Source organism: Nipponia nippon, unplaced genomic scaffold (genome assembly GCF_047370975.1).
Source record: "Nipponia nippon isolate SJK-2023a ecotype South Korea unplaced genomic scaffold, ASM4737097v1 scaffold_1, whole genome shotgun sequence".
Lineage (NCBI taxonomy): Eukaryota > Metazoa > Chordata > Aves > Pelecaniformes > Threskiornithidae > Nipponia > Nipponia nippon.
In genome coordinates, this window is record NW_028262290.1 from 55,192,722 (window position 1) to 55,206,707 (window position 13,986).

The 13,986-nt window shown below is 40.6% G+C and overlaps 1 protein-coding gene across 3 annotated transcripts in view; it reads left to right on the forward strand.

Moving 5' to 3' along the window:
• ARHGAP28 (Rho GTPase activating protein 28) overlaps window positions 1-13,986 on the forward strand; it is a 77,275-nt gene that overhangs the window by 39,356 nt on the left and 23,933 nt on the right. For all 3 annotated transcript variants that reach the window (XM_009470718.2, XM_087756128.1, XM_087756143.1), the window contains 3 exons: window positions 2,052-2,254; window positions 6,788-7,005; window positions 12,561-12,648. In XM_009470718.2, the coding sequence (XP_009468993.1) occupies window positions 2,052-2,254; window positions 6,788-7,005; window positions 12,561-12,648 (509 nt within the window). The remainder of the gene's footprint in view (window positions 1-2,051; window positions 2,255-6,787; window positions 7,006-12,560; window positions 12,649-13,986) is intronic.

The following is a 13,986-nucleotide window of genomic DNA, read 5'->3' on the forward strand; positions in this document are numbered from 1 at the left end:
TGCTGCTCATTAAAAACTCTGCTTGGGGACGCTTGGTTCAGTATTAACTCATTATATTTAAGTCCTGTGAGACTTGCATTTTCTTTTTCCTTGCCGATGCCAATGCAGGGAAGAGAGATAGGTGAATCCATAAAAAAAACAGAGGCTGACACGTCCAGACACATAATTCCAGTAATTATGATTTATCAGGTACCCCAGTCATCTGAGGCTTTGCAAACAAAAGCCAACTGAAACGCTCACGTCTCCCCAGAGGGAGAGCTACATGGAAAGCACTCAAATAGCTTTAACCACACTTGTGTCACAAATTCTTTTCAGATTTGGTGACCGTGGCTTGTTCAAACTAAAACAATAACAGTTTCAGCGCTATATTTAAAAGCAAACAATCATTTGCTGTTTATGAGGAAAAAAAGGATAGAAATACTGAAGATAGCATTTCTTTTCCTGGAGGACGTGTCTCCACAGCACCATAGTACATTTTATTCTGCCGAAATACTGTCACCCGTCAGAAAGCTTTGCTTCCCAGCAGCTGACCAAAAGCACATGGGCAGGTTTGGCAACTGAATCGTCCGTATGACACCTCCCTGTGTTCAAAAAGGGGCAAAGACCTGAGCTTTGCCTTTTTAAAACACTGATAATGTCCACAGCTGGCTTTGTTATGCTCCATTGTTTCCACTGCAGCTCCCCAACCTGGGGCTCAGACCTAACCCAGAAGGAATTGCCTGGGACCACCCAGACAAAGTGAGGAGTCTCCAGGAGCCTCAGGGAAGCAGCCAGCCCTTCACTGACGAGGTGGGATGCAGCAGAGGCAGCAGCACAAAGAGGGAAAAGCACGTCCAGTCGGCTTTATTAAATAATATATTGTTTATACATCCATTATGAAAACTTTGACAAGGAGGGAAGTACTGAAAAGGAAATATCCTTTTTTTTAGTGGAGTAAAAGTGATGCCTGTGGTTTTAAACAAAGGCCTGTTGGCAGGATGATGCCATAAAGAAAAGGAAGAGAAAGGGAAACTGCATTTGAATTAATTCAGATAAGTGAAGGCCACAAGACAGAATTTTCCATTAATTCCTGTAGTCTAGCTCTCTGCCATAATTACATTACCTCCTGACTCCTTTGTACAAATATTGTTGTGTTTATTATTACTGTTTACTGTAACTACTGTAATTACACTTACAAAGGCTGCTTACAGTATTGCAATCGTAATAATGTGAAAGAGCAAAGTCAGACAAGACTTTTGTGGTGGGTGTTTTATAAGATTTTGTATGAACTTGTATAACTGTCTTGAGCTGCAAGAATTTACAGTGGGAAAAGACAAGAACAAAGGAGTAAGGAATAACTTCTTCGTTTTGATTCCATCACTGTATTGAATTGTAACTTGAAATTTGATTTTTAGTGAATCATAATTTTTTTGAACCTGTGATCAAAACCTTCTGTTTGGCTTAAAACATACTATTTCATTTCAAAGACAAATTTTGTTAAGATTTCATTTATTTTAATTTCATTTTTAAAATGGATTATTTTAAAAAGATTTTCAAATAAAAGGTAATTATTCTTCTAAATCAAAATATTTCAAGTTTTTCATTCTTTTCTGGAGCCAACATGAATTTGTAAAATATTTCAGGGTTCCCAAGTCGGATTATTTTTCCCCAAAGAAGTTTGCACTGAAATGTTTCAGCCAGTAAGTAAAACAGGAAGGGACAGAAAGAGAAATGGAGACACAGAGAAGTTAAAATAATTTTCCAGTGTCTCATTAGATGGGTATCAGTGTTAGAAACACAAATTGCATCTCCTGAGTCCCCCTGTATGGTGTAAACCACTGAAGGGTATTAAAGAGATAAACTATTAGATGCAAAATAAATTTCCAGCCATAAATGTTATGAGCAACAGAGATCATGAAGACCACCAGAACAGTGCACTTTGCCTCCAACATCTCATTCCCTGCTCCCTGGTACAGTCACAGTCGAAGCCCTAGTTGCATGCTTTGTCTGCATGGTACAAGTTAGCATGATGGAAAGAGAGTATTTTTATTTTCATCTCTATCTCTTTTCAGAAAGTCTCTCCCTCGTTGTCGAAGAATTAACAGGATGCTTTCCAATGAGTCGGCACCTTCTCCTGCATTCAGTCGCTCCAACTCACAGGCCTCCATGGACAGTACCTCCATGGAGGACTTCTGGTGCGAAGTGGAGAGCATCAAGGAGAGCAGTGAAGATGGATCTGAAGAAGCAACGCTCTTGGAGTTCAAACCTGCTGATGGTAAGCACATGAACACCACTTCTTCCTCACACCTTGGCTTTGCCTTATCTCTTTAGTGATGCCCTGGTCTCTTTCCTACTGTCATCCAGTATGAGCAAAAATGCTAGGCTGGGTCTATGGTCATTGTAGCTCTAATTCTGAATGTCACAGTACGAGAGAAACAATAATTCAGTCTGGTTTATGCACTGGTGCTGGTTATTGACTTCTGAAGTAGGTTTTTTTGCACCAATTTTATCTGTACTTCAAGAGGACAGATATGGTGTAATTCAGAAGAGATAGGCACTAAATGAAAACTTCATCTGCAGCATTAAATAAAATAAACCAAAACATACAAAAGAGCAAAAAAGTTCATTTAGTATACTGGAATTTTCAACTTTCTGGCTTTTGGTAGGATATGATGCAGAAGCTAGGAAAGTCTTGAAGCAGTTTTTAGTTAGATATCGTTTGCTGATATCGGAAATTCGGTAACTGCCTGTTTCTCTGAGATTGCCCAATTTAGAAACAATTCAAGAGAAGATTAAATAAGTCTGACTATATGGATGCCTACATCATTCAGACTCCCCACTTGTCAAAATTCATTCATCACTTATACAAATTATGCTGAAGGTATTACTACCTCATTCTGTTACTTTAACGTTTCCCCCTCTTCTTTTTCATAATGTATTTGGAAAAACATGTAATAGTCTGCACTAGCCTGTTGCAATGCAGCTTTGTGTTAGATGATTTCATAACATCTAGAACAGCAGTTCTCATTTTTTTCCAGTTATGACCCGACTTACAAATGCATTATATTGTGCAACACAAAATATCAGGTGTTACTATAGGATGAAACAGAATTTCTTTTGAGGTCATGACCCACTGATAACTGCTGCAGCCCTTTTGTGGATCATGGCCGCTAGTTTGGTAGCTACTGATCTAGGGATAGATTTTGAAACAATGGTGTGTTCTTTCTATACAATTATTAACACGAGTGACGATGTATTTTTCTTACCTTGACGTGCAATGGGATGTCATTAATTCTGCTTCCAGGAAGAAGGGTGAAAAGGGGGAAAGGGTGCTACTTTATTAAGCAACCAAATAGGTAACCAGTCATGGTAAGTATCCCACACAGAGGTATCTAGCTCCAACCATGTACTGTTTCCATGGGGAACACCTCCCACTCTCTAGTTCCAGGCAGGGCTCTCCTGGAAGCAAAAGGAGAAGGCCTCTGTTCACCAGAAGTGTCGGTCTGCTCTGTGGGTTATGGTCTGGCAGCTTAAATCCAAACTGCACTTCTTTGTGCTGGCCTGTATTCTCAAATAAAAATAAATCAAGGTGTAACACTGAAACTTTATGGTTATTGTTATGGGAAGGCAGAAAAAAAATCTGCGTCAATCAGTTTGACCTTATTTGGGAAAATTCCTGTGTGATCATGCTCTCTAGCTTGGAGACCCCAGAAAGTGATTGTGAATCTCTCAGTGTGTCCTTCAAGTAATTGTCAGTGTGAACTGGGTGTCCCTGACTTGTCTGCACGGTCAGGGGAATGTCACATATCTGTGAGTTAGTAGGACAAGGCAATACAGAAGCCCATTTTCCATGTTCTCAGAAACTTTTCCATCAGTTTCATCACTTCTGAGCTAAATCTTCACAACAGTGCAAATTCTGCTGCAGTTCTCTGTTACCCTTTGTCTGCTTACACATCATTACATTGCATTGATTTTTTTCCCCTCTGTCCTGAATTAAAAATAAGACTGCAAGGTAAAATGCAATACATCTCCACACTTCATTTACCTTCATACTGTTATTTCAAACACATATATATTGCATACACCTACACAGCACCAGGTAGTGCTTGTTCTAGTTATTAACTTCAGAAATATATTCAGTCTGAGATTATAAATCTTGGAAATAATAATGAGTTCTATTAAGCTCCTAATACGATAATACTCCTTCCCAAGGATCAGAACACTGAAAATCAATGTGGAAGTCCTCAGGGCAAAATAAAAAAAAATAAATTGCCACCCTTTTGAGATGTCTTTGAGAGGAAGAGATGCAGAATCCTTAAGAAGGAAGCCAAAGGGTGATAGCAGCCAGGGACCACTGATATTGTCAAAACCACAAAACTGTTTTTTTTGCCAGACCACATGTGCGAGGGGAAGACATCAGCACACTTACTCTGTTGACGTTAGTAACTACAGTCAAGAAAGAACAGAAGATCATAACAAGTGATACAAGGGATGAAAATATAGGGGAAGAGGAAGTCATGCAGTATTTAAGATGGCAGTGATGTGCAGAACTGCTTTGACACTTGGTGTTACAAGGCTGGGAGGCTGGGAGTTATTTGAGGTTATATCTGAATTTCAAAGAAAGACACACCTCTTTCCTAGCAATCTCTATGTGAAAAAGAGAATTACCAGCCAGAGGGAATCCTCTTGATTATCTGTTTGTCTTCTCGCAGAGCAGAATCAAACACAGTATCAAGGCCCTGCTGTATAAGTAGCTACCACTATAAAAATAATTATTTGTAAAACATGTTTTTCTTTTAGCCCTTATTTAAACCTATGTGTCATAAAATTTTGAGGTTTTTTTTTTTATGCAGAAATTCCTTCTCCTTAATAGTTTTACTCCTCTGGTTGTTGTCGTTATTTCTTAGTCCATTGTTTATAAGTGGTTGGAACAGGAAAAGGGCAAAAGCCAGAGAAAACAAATCACAGGGGTGGCTGGTAACAAGGCACAATTTCATGTCTGCTTTACTATTTTTCATAGCATCATGAAAGCCAAGTTTGATTAAAAACTAAATTCTTGGAAAGAATATGTCAGGCCAAAAGACAAAATGAATATAATTAAGAAACTGGAACACAAATAGATGTGGCTAGAACAGCAGCACAGGGAAATGAAAAGGGACCTTGTAAGAAAGAAGAGTGAGGATGGCAGAAGAACCATTGGTTCAAGGAGGGAAAGGAACAGCCTGTCATCCTATCTATGGATACAGAAAGGATCAGAGCAGAGACAAGCTGTTTCATGAGATACAGGGCTGGTCACATCCCATCTAACACAAAGCAGGAGTTTTAGAAGCAGATATTTTTTGTAGAGCTTTGTAGAGAGACAAGGCAGTTAACAATGAAGTCAATGAAGGCACATGTGTAAGATGCTTTCACTTGTCCATACAGTCCGGCCCTGTGATTTTCTTTTTTTGTGTATCTAACTGCCAAAGTGCAGCAAACTGGTATCCATCAATCTGTCTCCATTCTGGTGTCAAGAAGAGGCAATAAAGGGAGAGTGGAAATACCAACCTGCCATTAAGACCAGTGCTGGGAGAAGAACAATAAGCACATTGACTAGTTGTTTTATAGAATATGCTGCAAATTAATCCATTTCCTGTTTGACATGTTTATTTGTAATACCTCCCCTTCAGTCAAAGCTGGAATGCAATTTTTGTCTTGTCTCAAACAGCGTATTGCTGAGCTAGGATTGTTCACGGACAGAATTAAAAAGGCGGCCCTCAAAATCTCCTATGTGAGGAGAGATTTTAAAAGACTGTGACTCTGTACTTTAAAAAGCAGACAAATAAAAATGTAATGACAGCAAAATTTAAAATTACTAAGTGATTTAGAGAAGGTAGATTGGGAGCTTCTCCCTGTCCTACAGTGACCAGGGATATTCAGTTAATGTACCAGGTAGCAAGCTGAAATCTGAGGAAAGAAAATACTTTTTCACTCCATGCATAATCTCAGTATGGAACCAGTTGCTGTGTTGAACCATTTAAGAAACAGGTTTTGAACAGGATTCAAGAAGGTATTAGTTACTAATCAGGATATCAAGAAATCCTGGGTATAGAGTGCTAGCCAATCTTTATTTATTAGAAATCAGGATGATACCTAGCATGCAAGGATAGCTATTTCTGCATCTTCCATCCCTACCTGACCTCCTTGATACCTAGCCCTGCCTGACCTTTGCTCTTTAGTGAGTGGCTCTGGCTCTTAACCATCTTGTCCAAAACAGGCTATGGGATTAGGTGGACATCACATTTCTCTCAGTGTGACATCTTCACCAGGTGTCTCATTACCATCTGACTCTCTAGCATCTCAAATCTCATCCTTAGTGTGCAAATACATTATTCTATTGTATACACCAGTATTTTTGCTTATTTTAATTGGAATACCAATTTAATTTTCACCTGCCAAATGGCTTCATCCAGTACAACATGGTATAAATGGTAACCAAGGGGATTTATGCTCTTGAATGAGGGATTAGTTTTTAGTGACCGTGCTGTGTCAGGCTAGGCACCCTACTGCCTTCTTCACATGAATGAGTTGATGCACAGGTTAAAAATACCTCTTCTGTTCTTCTCCTAAGACTCTCCTGTGCAGAGACTGCCAAAGAAAGTTGGCAGTATGTTGACAGAACTAAATTAACTTGCACTTGTGGCCTAAGAAAGATTGGAAGTGGAGTCTTCTCAAGGTAAAGGCTAAGGCAGCGGTCCACTGTGCCACCTCCCTTCGGCCCCCTCTCCCTCCCGTGCCAGGCCTGGTAACAAGTTCTCTTCCTCCACAGAAGGGGAGCTGGAGGCAGAATGGCTGCAAGACGTAGGTTTATCTACATTGATCTCGGGAGCTGAAGAGGAGGATGGCCAAGCCCTGCTGTCCACTCTGACACGAACTCAAGCTGCCGCCGTACAGAAGAGGTACAACACCTACACTCAGACCCTGAGGAAGAAGAACAAGCACACAGTCCGGGATGTGCGAGACATCTTTGGCACCAATGACTCTTCTGTAAGTAGCCAATACATCCTAGTGAATGCTTTTGAGCTTAATTTTTATGCATTTTGCAAGTAGCTCATCAAAACTTCTACCAGACAGGAACCCTTTTCTGCTGACAATGTACAGACAGGCAGTAGCAGTACCTGGCACTAAGTCCAGACTTTTAATGCTGTATTTACTACATTTTGAGAACAAAGGAAAAAATAAAATAGATGATGCACAGTTTTGCAACTAACCTGTGACATAATGTTGTATCTGTTGCCAGCCTTCCTCCTGCAATCTCCTATCAAGACTAACATTTACTCCTTTATTTTTTGGAAATTGGTGAGTTACTCTTGGCAGCTATTCAAATTTTTGCTGGCTTCTGGGGACACTTGCTATTTACTCAGCAGTCTCAGTGGTGAAGTAAAACTTCTGTAATGAAGCAACTGGGTCTCAAATATGCATAAGCAATTAAACACCTGCCAGCATGATTGCAACTGGTACACTAGCAGTTACATTTCACTTACATAGCAAATGAAAATCTATTAACTGTTCATTTGCTTCCTGGCTTCACAAATGAGCATTGCCTCTGGTGGTTTCATCCACTTTTCCCTGAGGATAGCTCTAAACGCACCAATTCTTATCCCTACATGTTTTGACTTTGGTGAATGCAGTCAACTGTGTGAGTTTAGCCCAATGCTCAAAGCAACACGCATGACTTTACACATATCACTCATGATATCTTAAATGGGAGTCGCCAATAAGCTCACAAGCTCACCTTTGAAATTGATATTAAAGTTCTCGCCATTACAAAACTCCAAGAAACTTTTTCATTATGAAATTGCATTGTCCTTTTCTATTTGTTTTACCTTCTCTTCAAGGCTTGGCATCCTGGATAAATTTAAAATAAAAAATTGGGAAACAAAATTGTAGCTGCATAGTTATATTAAAATTACAAAGATATAATGGTTGGGGAGTTAACTTATTTGTCTCCAATTTAAGTACCTGGGCTCTTTTGAACCCCTTGCACATATCCAGAAGCATCCAGTAGTTTCCTGTGGGCAGACTTTCTTGCATGAGAAATCTTCAGGCATGTTTGCATGAACATTAAAAGGCTGATGGTACTTATTAAATTAGCACACTTCTCCTGTTTCAAGTATCTATAAACCTTAATGTGCTAATTTTTTTTTTTAAATTATAATAAAGCTTGAATTTCCTAATAAATTTCAATCAGCCATATAAATGTTGTACCTGTTCTCTTGGATGGGCACATTATTGATGTTTTTGACCTGCTTATTTTTCACCTCTGTTTCTCACTTGATAAAGGAATCAAGAGCTTCAGGGCCATTGCCCTTCAAATCACTCTTTTTCTTCCTCTGAAAGTCAGCTCACTTACTCGTTCTGCATTGTGAAAGTCTGAAAGATAAGACTGGAAAAGTAATTAAGACTGCTAATTCTTCTTCCCACAAAAATATGCAGTTCTGCAGGGTGCTTACCTAAATGTTAAACACAGATAGATACACAAATAGAGCTGCAGAGCACACCACCACCTCCCTCCAACAGACTGCAAAACAGATTGTATTTATAAAAGCCTGCAAGCTTCCTAACACCCTTTGGGCATTCCTTGTGACCATTGCTCCTATCTCTGCTGCTTATTATGGGATTTAGAAAGTCCATCCTAATTATCAGCTCCTGAGGGACAGATGCATTGCAGGGTGGGGTTGGGGGGTTTGTGCCCCAAGCTGAGGGTTTCCTGAGCAGCCCTTTGTAAGGGGGTGTCAGCTGAAGCAGCCCCTCACGCTCTGCTGCCTCTTTGGGCATGGCACTACAGCTGTTGGTGAATCTTTGTGATTAATCAGTTTGGGAAAGTGGTCTGGAATAAAAAACACCCCACCAAAAAAGAACAGCAACAAGGAGGGGCAAATCTTTTCAGCAGAGCTGCTGACGGAAGAGTGCTTGAAATGATGTGCAGGAGTTTTGCTTTCCCATCCTGTTGGCAAGGGAAGAAGTAAACATAGCAAAACAGCTCTAATTGCTTCACCTAAGTCTATAATCTTCCCCATTAGGAGGGTGGACTTAGAACTTCTTCCCAACAACCTAAGCATTACAGGAGCCTAGAGGGATGGGTCACAGGATGGATTACTCTTTTCTGTGGCTAATGATGAGAGAAAAGGTGATTAGCTCACTAGGGTCACCTGAGATGAGATTTAGGAGACCACTGAAGAGGCATAGATAGTTGTCATGCAGAGCAGGGGAAAAAAAAAAAAAAAATGGATTTGCCCTAGTTTCTTTTCTCTGTTCTGAAGAAAACTGCTTGCTAGGTATTTTGTTATTAGTGGCCAGTTGCCAGTGTCTGTGGGGGTCAACACAGAGTAAAGGGTGCTTTTCCCTCTTCCTGCCTTGACATCCATCCCCTCAGGACAGGAGTGTTCCCTCAACTTCCCAAGCGGACTGAAATGAAAGGAAATGAAGCCATATTTCCTTTTTGGGGGGTTGTGGTTTGTTCTTTTTTTTTTTCTGCTGGCCACCTTGGAAAGGTACTGTGATTCTGGGGACAAAATGTAGCACCTGCAGTACCTCACCCTTCCGAGAGTGATGCCTTGGTGGAGCAGCCTGCCCCAGCTGAGGTGCCTCTGCTCTGCTTCAGACGGGCCTACACACAGCAGGCTTGACTGACAGCCACACTATGGAGATGTAAATTGGAGGGTTTCTAATCACAGTGGCCTGATTTTCCTTACTGCTGGTACCCCGCTGTTTCCATCAGAAGCTATCGGCTCTGCTAGTGCTCAAAGCCTAGAAAAATCAACAGCAGAATACAAATTGGGGGGGAAACATTGATTTTATTATTGGAGGGAGGAAATGAAGCATCGTGCTCATTAATAACTGAACCCTGTACGTTGTGATCAGCTAAAAGTCCTCAAGAGTTTCAGCAGCATTTTACTTGAGCAATGCATGAGAAAATCATGTCCTAATTAAAGAAGAATCACTAACTAATCCAGAGCTATTTGCATGAAAAGGCATTTGTGATGACAGTGCTCGGAAATATGAATATATCCAGAGCATGGGCAACTTGTATCCTGACCAGAGCTATAAGGCTACCCTCCTTTGCCTTTATCTCTCTTAGCTACAGGGCTGACAATAGAATTTGGTTGCTTTGGTGCTCCAGTGATTTGGTTTTACATCTTCTACAATGAGGGTAGCTACTAAAGAACTACCTCCCTCATCTCCATCTTTTCCTTGTTCTTTTGGTTTCCTCTTCCCATTGGAAATTCCTGTGTACATTGTGCCAGTAAACACCGGGCTCATTTTTAGTACCAGGTAATGAGAACTGTCTAATGAATCACATTCAGTCAGAAGTCAGGATATGAGAAGTCTTGCCTTCGCTGGAGCCCCAGCCAAATGAATAAAGCTGCCCCAATTTAGTTAAGGACAGTTTGGCTCTTGGCCTTTCCCATTCGTTAAGACATGAGCTTCCAAAGTTTTTTAATCTTGATTTTTTACTAAAGAAACCATCTGGATCTTTAAAATTCATGCATTGAAAAGGTTTTATTCCCAGTCTTCCCTTTCTTTGTATCATATTATCCTAAGATTAAAAAAAAGGGGGAAGAAGGTGTTGTTGGTCCTGTTCGGAAGAGATTTTCACAAGAGAGACAGAGATTTGGTTTCTTTATATGCTCTCCCTGTGGATGCTGGGAAACGAGACCAAGAATACGATGGTTTTAGCTACCCCTGGTATTCTACGTGGTTCATGACATTCAATTGCCACAAGCTAGAGCAGCCCGCAGGCTCTTGCAAGCTCTGCTGGGAGCGAGGCAGAGTTGTGCTGTCAGCTCCCCTTCGCCAGCTCCACCATGCTTAACAGAACCTGGTTACTGCAGCTGCTTCACTATTGATTTCACCTGTGTAACAAGGCTGGAAGGATTTTTTCCTTAATAAACTTGACTCACTGTAAATCTATTCTGAATACTGTTTGCAGGGTCACACATTTTGAGCAGTGAAAGTAGATGAGCCAGTTGCTAATGTTTACCATTAATTTCTCCATCTGGACCTTAAGCAGCAGAATAACTACTTTTGTGTTTGATTTTCCCAAATTCCTGAGGCAAGTTTAACCATCCCCTCCACTTCCATGCTCCCACCTGAAATTTCTCTTGCTTTTTTATGTTCTAAAGTCTTTTGTGTAAATGTTATGGGATTTTATCATAAAAGCATCCTACAGTTCTCCTTTTAAAAAAAATCAATGGTTCTTACAGTCTTCTGGCAAAGGAAGTCCACGGGACTCAAATCCTGTTTCCTATCAAGTTTGCGGGCCATTGAATGGACTCTCTCAGGAGAGATTTTATTCATGTTACATTTGACTTTGTTACCCAAATAGCTTAGAGGATAAGACTGAATAAAACAACTGCAACATTATTTCAGGCTTCCAATTGGAAGAGCTGCCTGTCTTTTAAATATCTGACATTTTTTAGCAGCCAGAATGCTGCTCCTGTGCATTGGCTACAAATGGGGAAGACAAAATTTCTGCCCTGAGGCATTGCTGCTTGTTGATAAACAGCCAATTTAGCAATTTAAAGAGTGGCTGTTGTGGGCTTATTGGGGTCCTCTGCTGCAGGCTCATCTGGAAAGCTGGGGGCTGCTCCATCAGCCTCAGGGGTGAGACAGCAGGTCTGGGAAAGGCTGCAAGGGCTCCCACCAGGATGCAAAGGGCAGCAGAAAAAACACAAAGCTGGTTTGGGGCATTGTATTTATTTTCACTGAGTGCCCTTCAGAGGATTTTTTAAATTCTTGACCTTTTTTTTACCCAAGAACATGCAGATGAGCTGCTGCTGCTCTGTGTACACACTCAGATTTGTCTTATGACGACTCCCAAAACTGCTGAGAACAAGGGCAAAATTCAGTTGCCAAGAAGAGGTGATAGTGCTTGAAAGTCACCCCCTGGGCTTCAGAGCCCTTTCTCTGCTGCGCCACACATGCTTCCCCCATTTTCACACAGTGCATAGTGATTTCTGGAGCGGAAAGAAATGAAGTTGACTATAGAAAAGGTCTTTTTTCCCCAAAAAAAAGTTTTTGCAGTTCACTGATAAAGTGTTAGTATATAACCTATGGGAGGACATCCATCCATTAACAATTTGCTGGTGCCCAAACCCCAGAAGGCGGTGAACAGCCTGATTTCTGACAGGTGCTTGGGAGCAGCGGATATTCAGCTTGTGTCAGAGAGTCCTCAAAAAGATTTCTGTCCAAAATGATTAAAAGCAGGATGGATTACAATTTGATGAGGACCTTTCACTTAGTACAATTACATACAGCAATTTACTTAGCTAATTTCAGTCATTATATAGGACAGGACTCATTAGCTACAGTGAGCTGCAATATTACTGACGTCAACACAATCCAAATCTGTGCAGCCTGGGGAAGATTAATTCTCAGGCTTGGCTATGAAAAATGTACTCTGGCGAATGACAACAGGTTGTTTAAACTTGGCAAAAGAGTGTAAGCTGAGAATGATACGCTGTTGCTTGAACTGTAGCAGTTTCTGTCCATAGACGTTTACCTTCACTGCAGTCTGATCATTTTTCCTTGCCTATCAGCCCACATTTGAGACAGTTCCAGTGTCACCAGTTCCTTCTAATGGTATCCAGCTTCCTGGGCAGAAGCCAGTTTGGAAATCAGTTAGCTGTGAGTATGCAAACATGTAACCAGTGTTCACTTCCTCCTAGGAAAATGATAGACAGAAAGATCCTTTTGTGGTTCTCAGGTTAGTCCCCTCTTCTCTGTCGGGGCCGTGCTGCATATATATTCTTAAAATCATTGTCAACTTATTGTCATGCAGGAACCAAAGTTTCCCATCGATGACCGGTGTTGTACAGACACAGACTGCTGCCTTTGAGGCATCGGTGTCTAAAAAGTACTGACCGTTGCAAGGCTGGGAATGTCAAAAGAGCATCTAAACAATACGGTGCAGAATTTGTCCAAAATATGTCAGCAGTGTATTTTCTTGTTGCAAATCATGGCAAGAAAGATGATATTTCCTTCACATTTCTTTTCCAGTACTGCAGAAACTGTAGTATTAGAAATGTATCATTTTTCTGGTTCTGCCCTATTATTCTGATCTACTAATGGTGTTATTTTGGACATTCCTTAAACACTTTGCCCTGACAGTGATTGGCAGTGCTAATGAAAATGATAGCTCTGCTCTACTCAGTGTCTGGATAACTGTCAGCAGCCTTCCACGGGAATGTCCATCTTTCATTTTGAAAGCTCTTCCCATCATCATTGTTCAGGGCTTAACTAAAGGGATATCAAAACCCAAGTTTCAAAACTAGTCTCTTAGATGTTTACCTCTGGATATAGTGCCACAGACATTTTCCTTGGTTGCAAAAACTGTTCATTTCACTGCTCTGCTGATACATCTGCTCCACAAGCAGTTGTACTAGAACAGATGGGAAACCAAATTGCCAGGTCTGTGGTCCCAGGTCCAAGGATGGAAAGAGATATGGAAAATGTCTTAAAACATCTTGGCCATTAGGTAACATCTAAGGCCACATTTCAGAAGCCACTTAATAACACACTTAGCTTTTTCATCCCAGACTTGCAAAACAAAGGGTGTTGCAAAAAAAGTGTTTAAGTCCCTGTATCTGTAAATTCAATGATTCAAAAATCATGGGGCAAGCACATGTTTATAAAACATGCAATGCTTTTTAATTTACTTTCTGATTTCCATGGCTTTTGAATGCACTTGGGTCATGTTAGTAAACTCTTCTCTGCAGTCCTGGGGGCTGAAATTTTGCTTCACTTCCAATGAAAATTATGATTCTGTTCCAGTTGTGTGGGTCTAGGAGCTGGACCTTAACAGAAAATGTAAAATTGTCCTGAGATGTGAGAGATCAGTCATGAAAGTTGGCAACACTGGAACTCATGCATGTTATCACACTTTGGACTCCATGACAATAGGGTATTTCTGTACTTGATTGTACTGATTTAAAAAAATGTCCTTTGTCATCCACTAATTTCAGC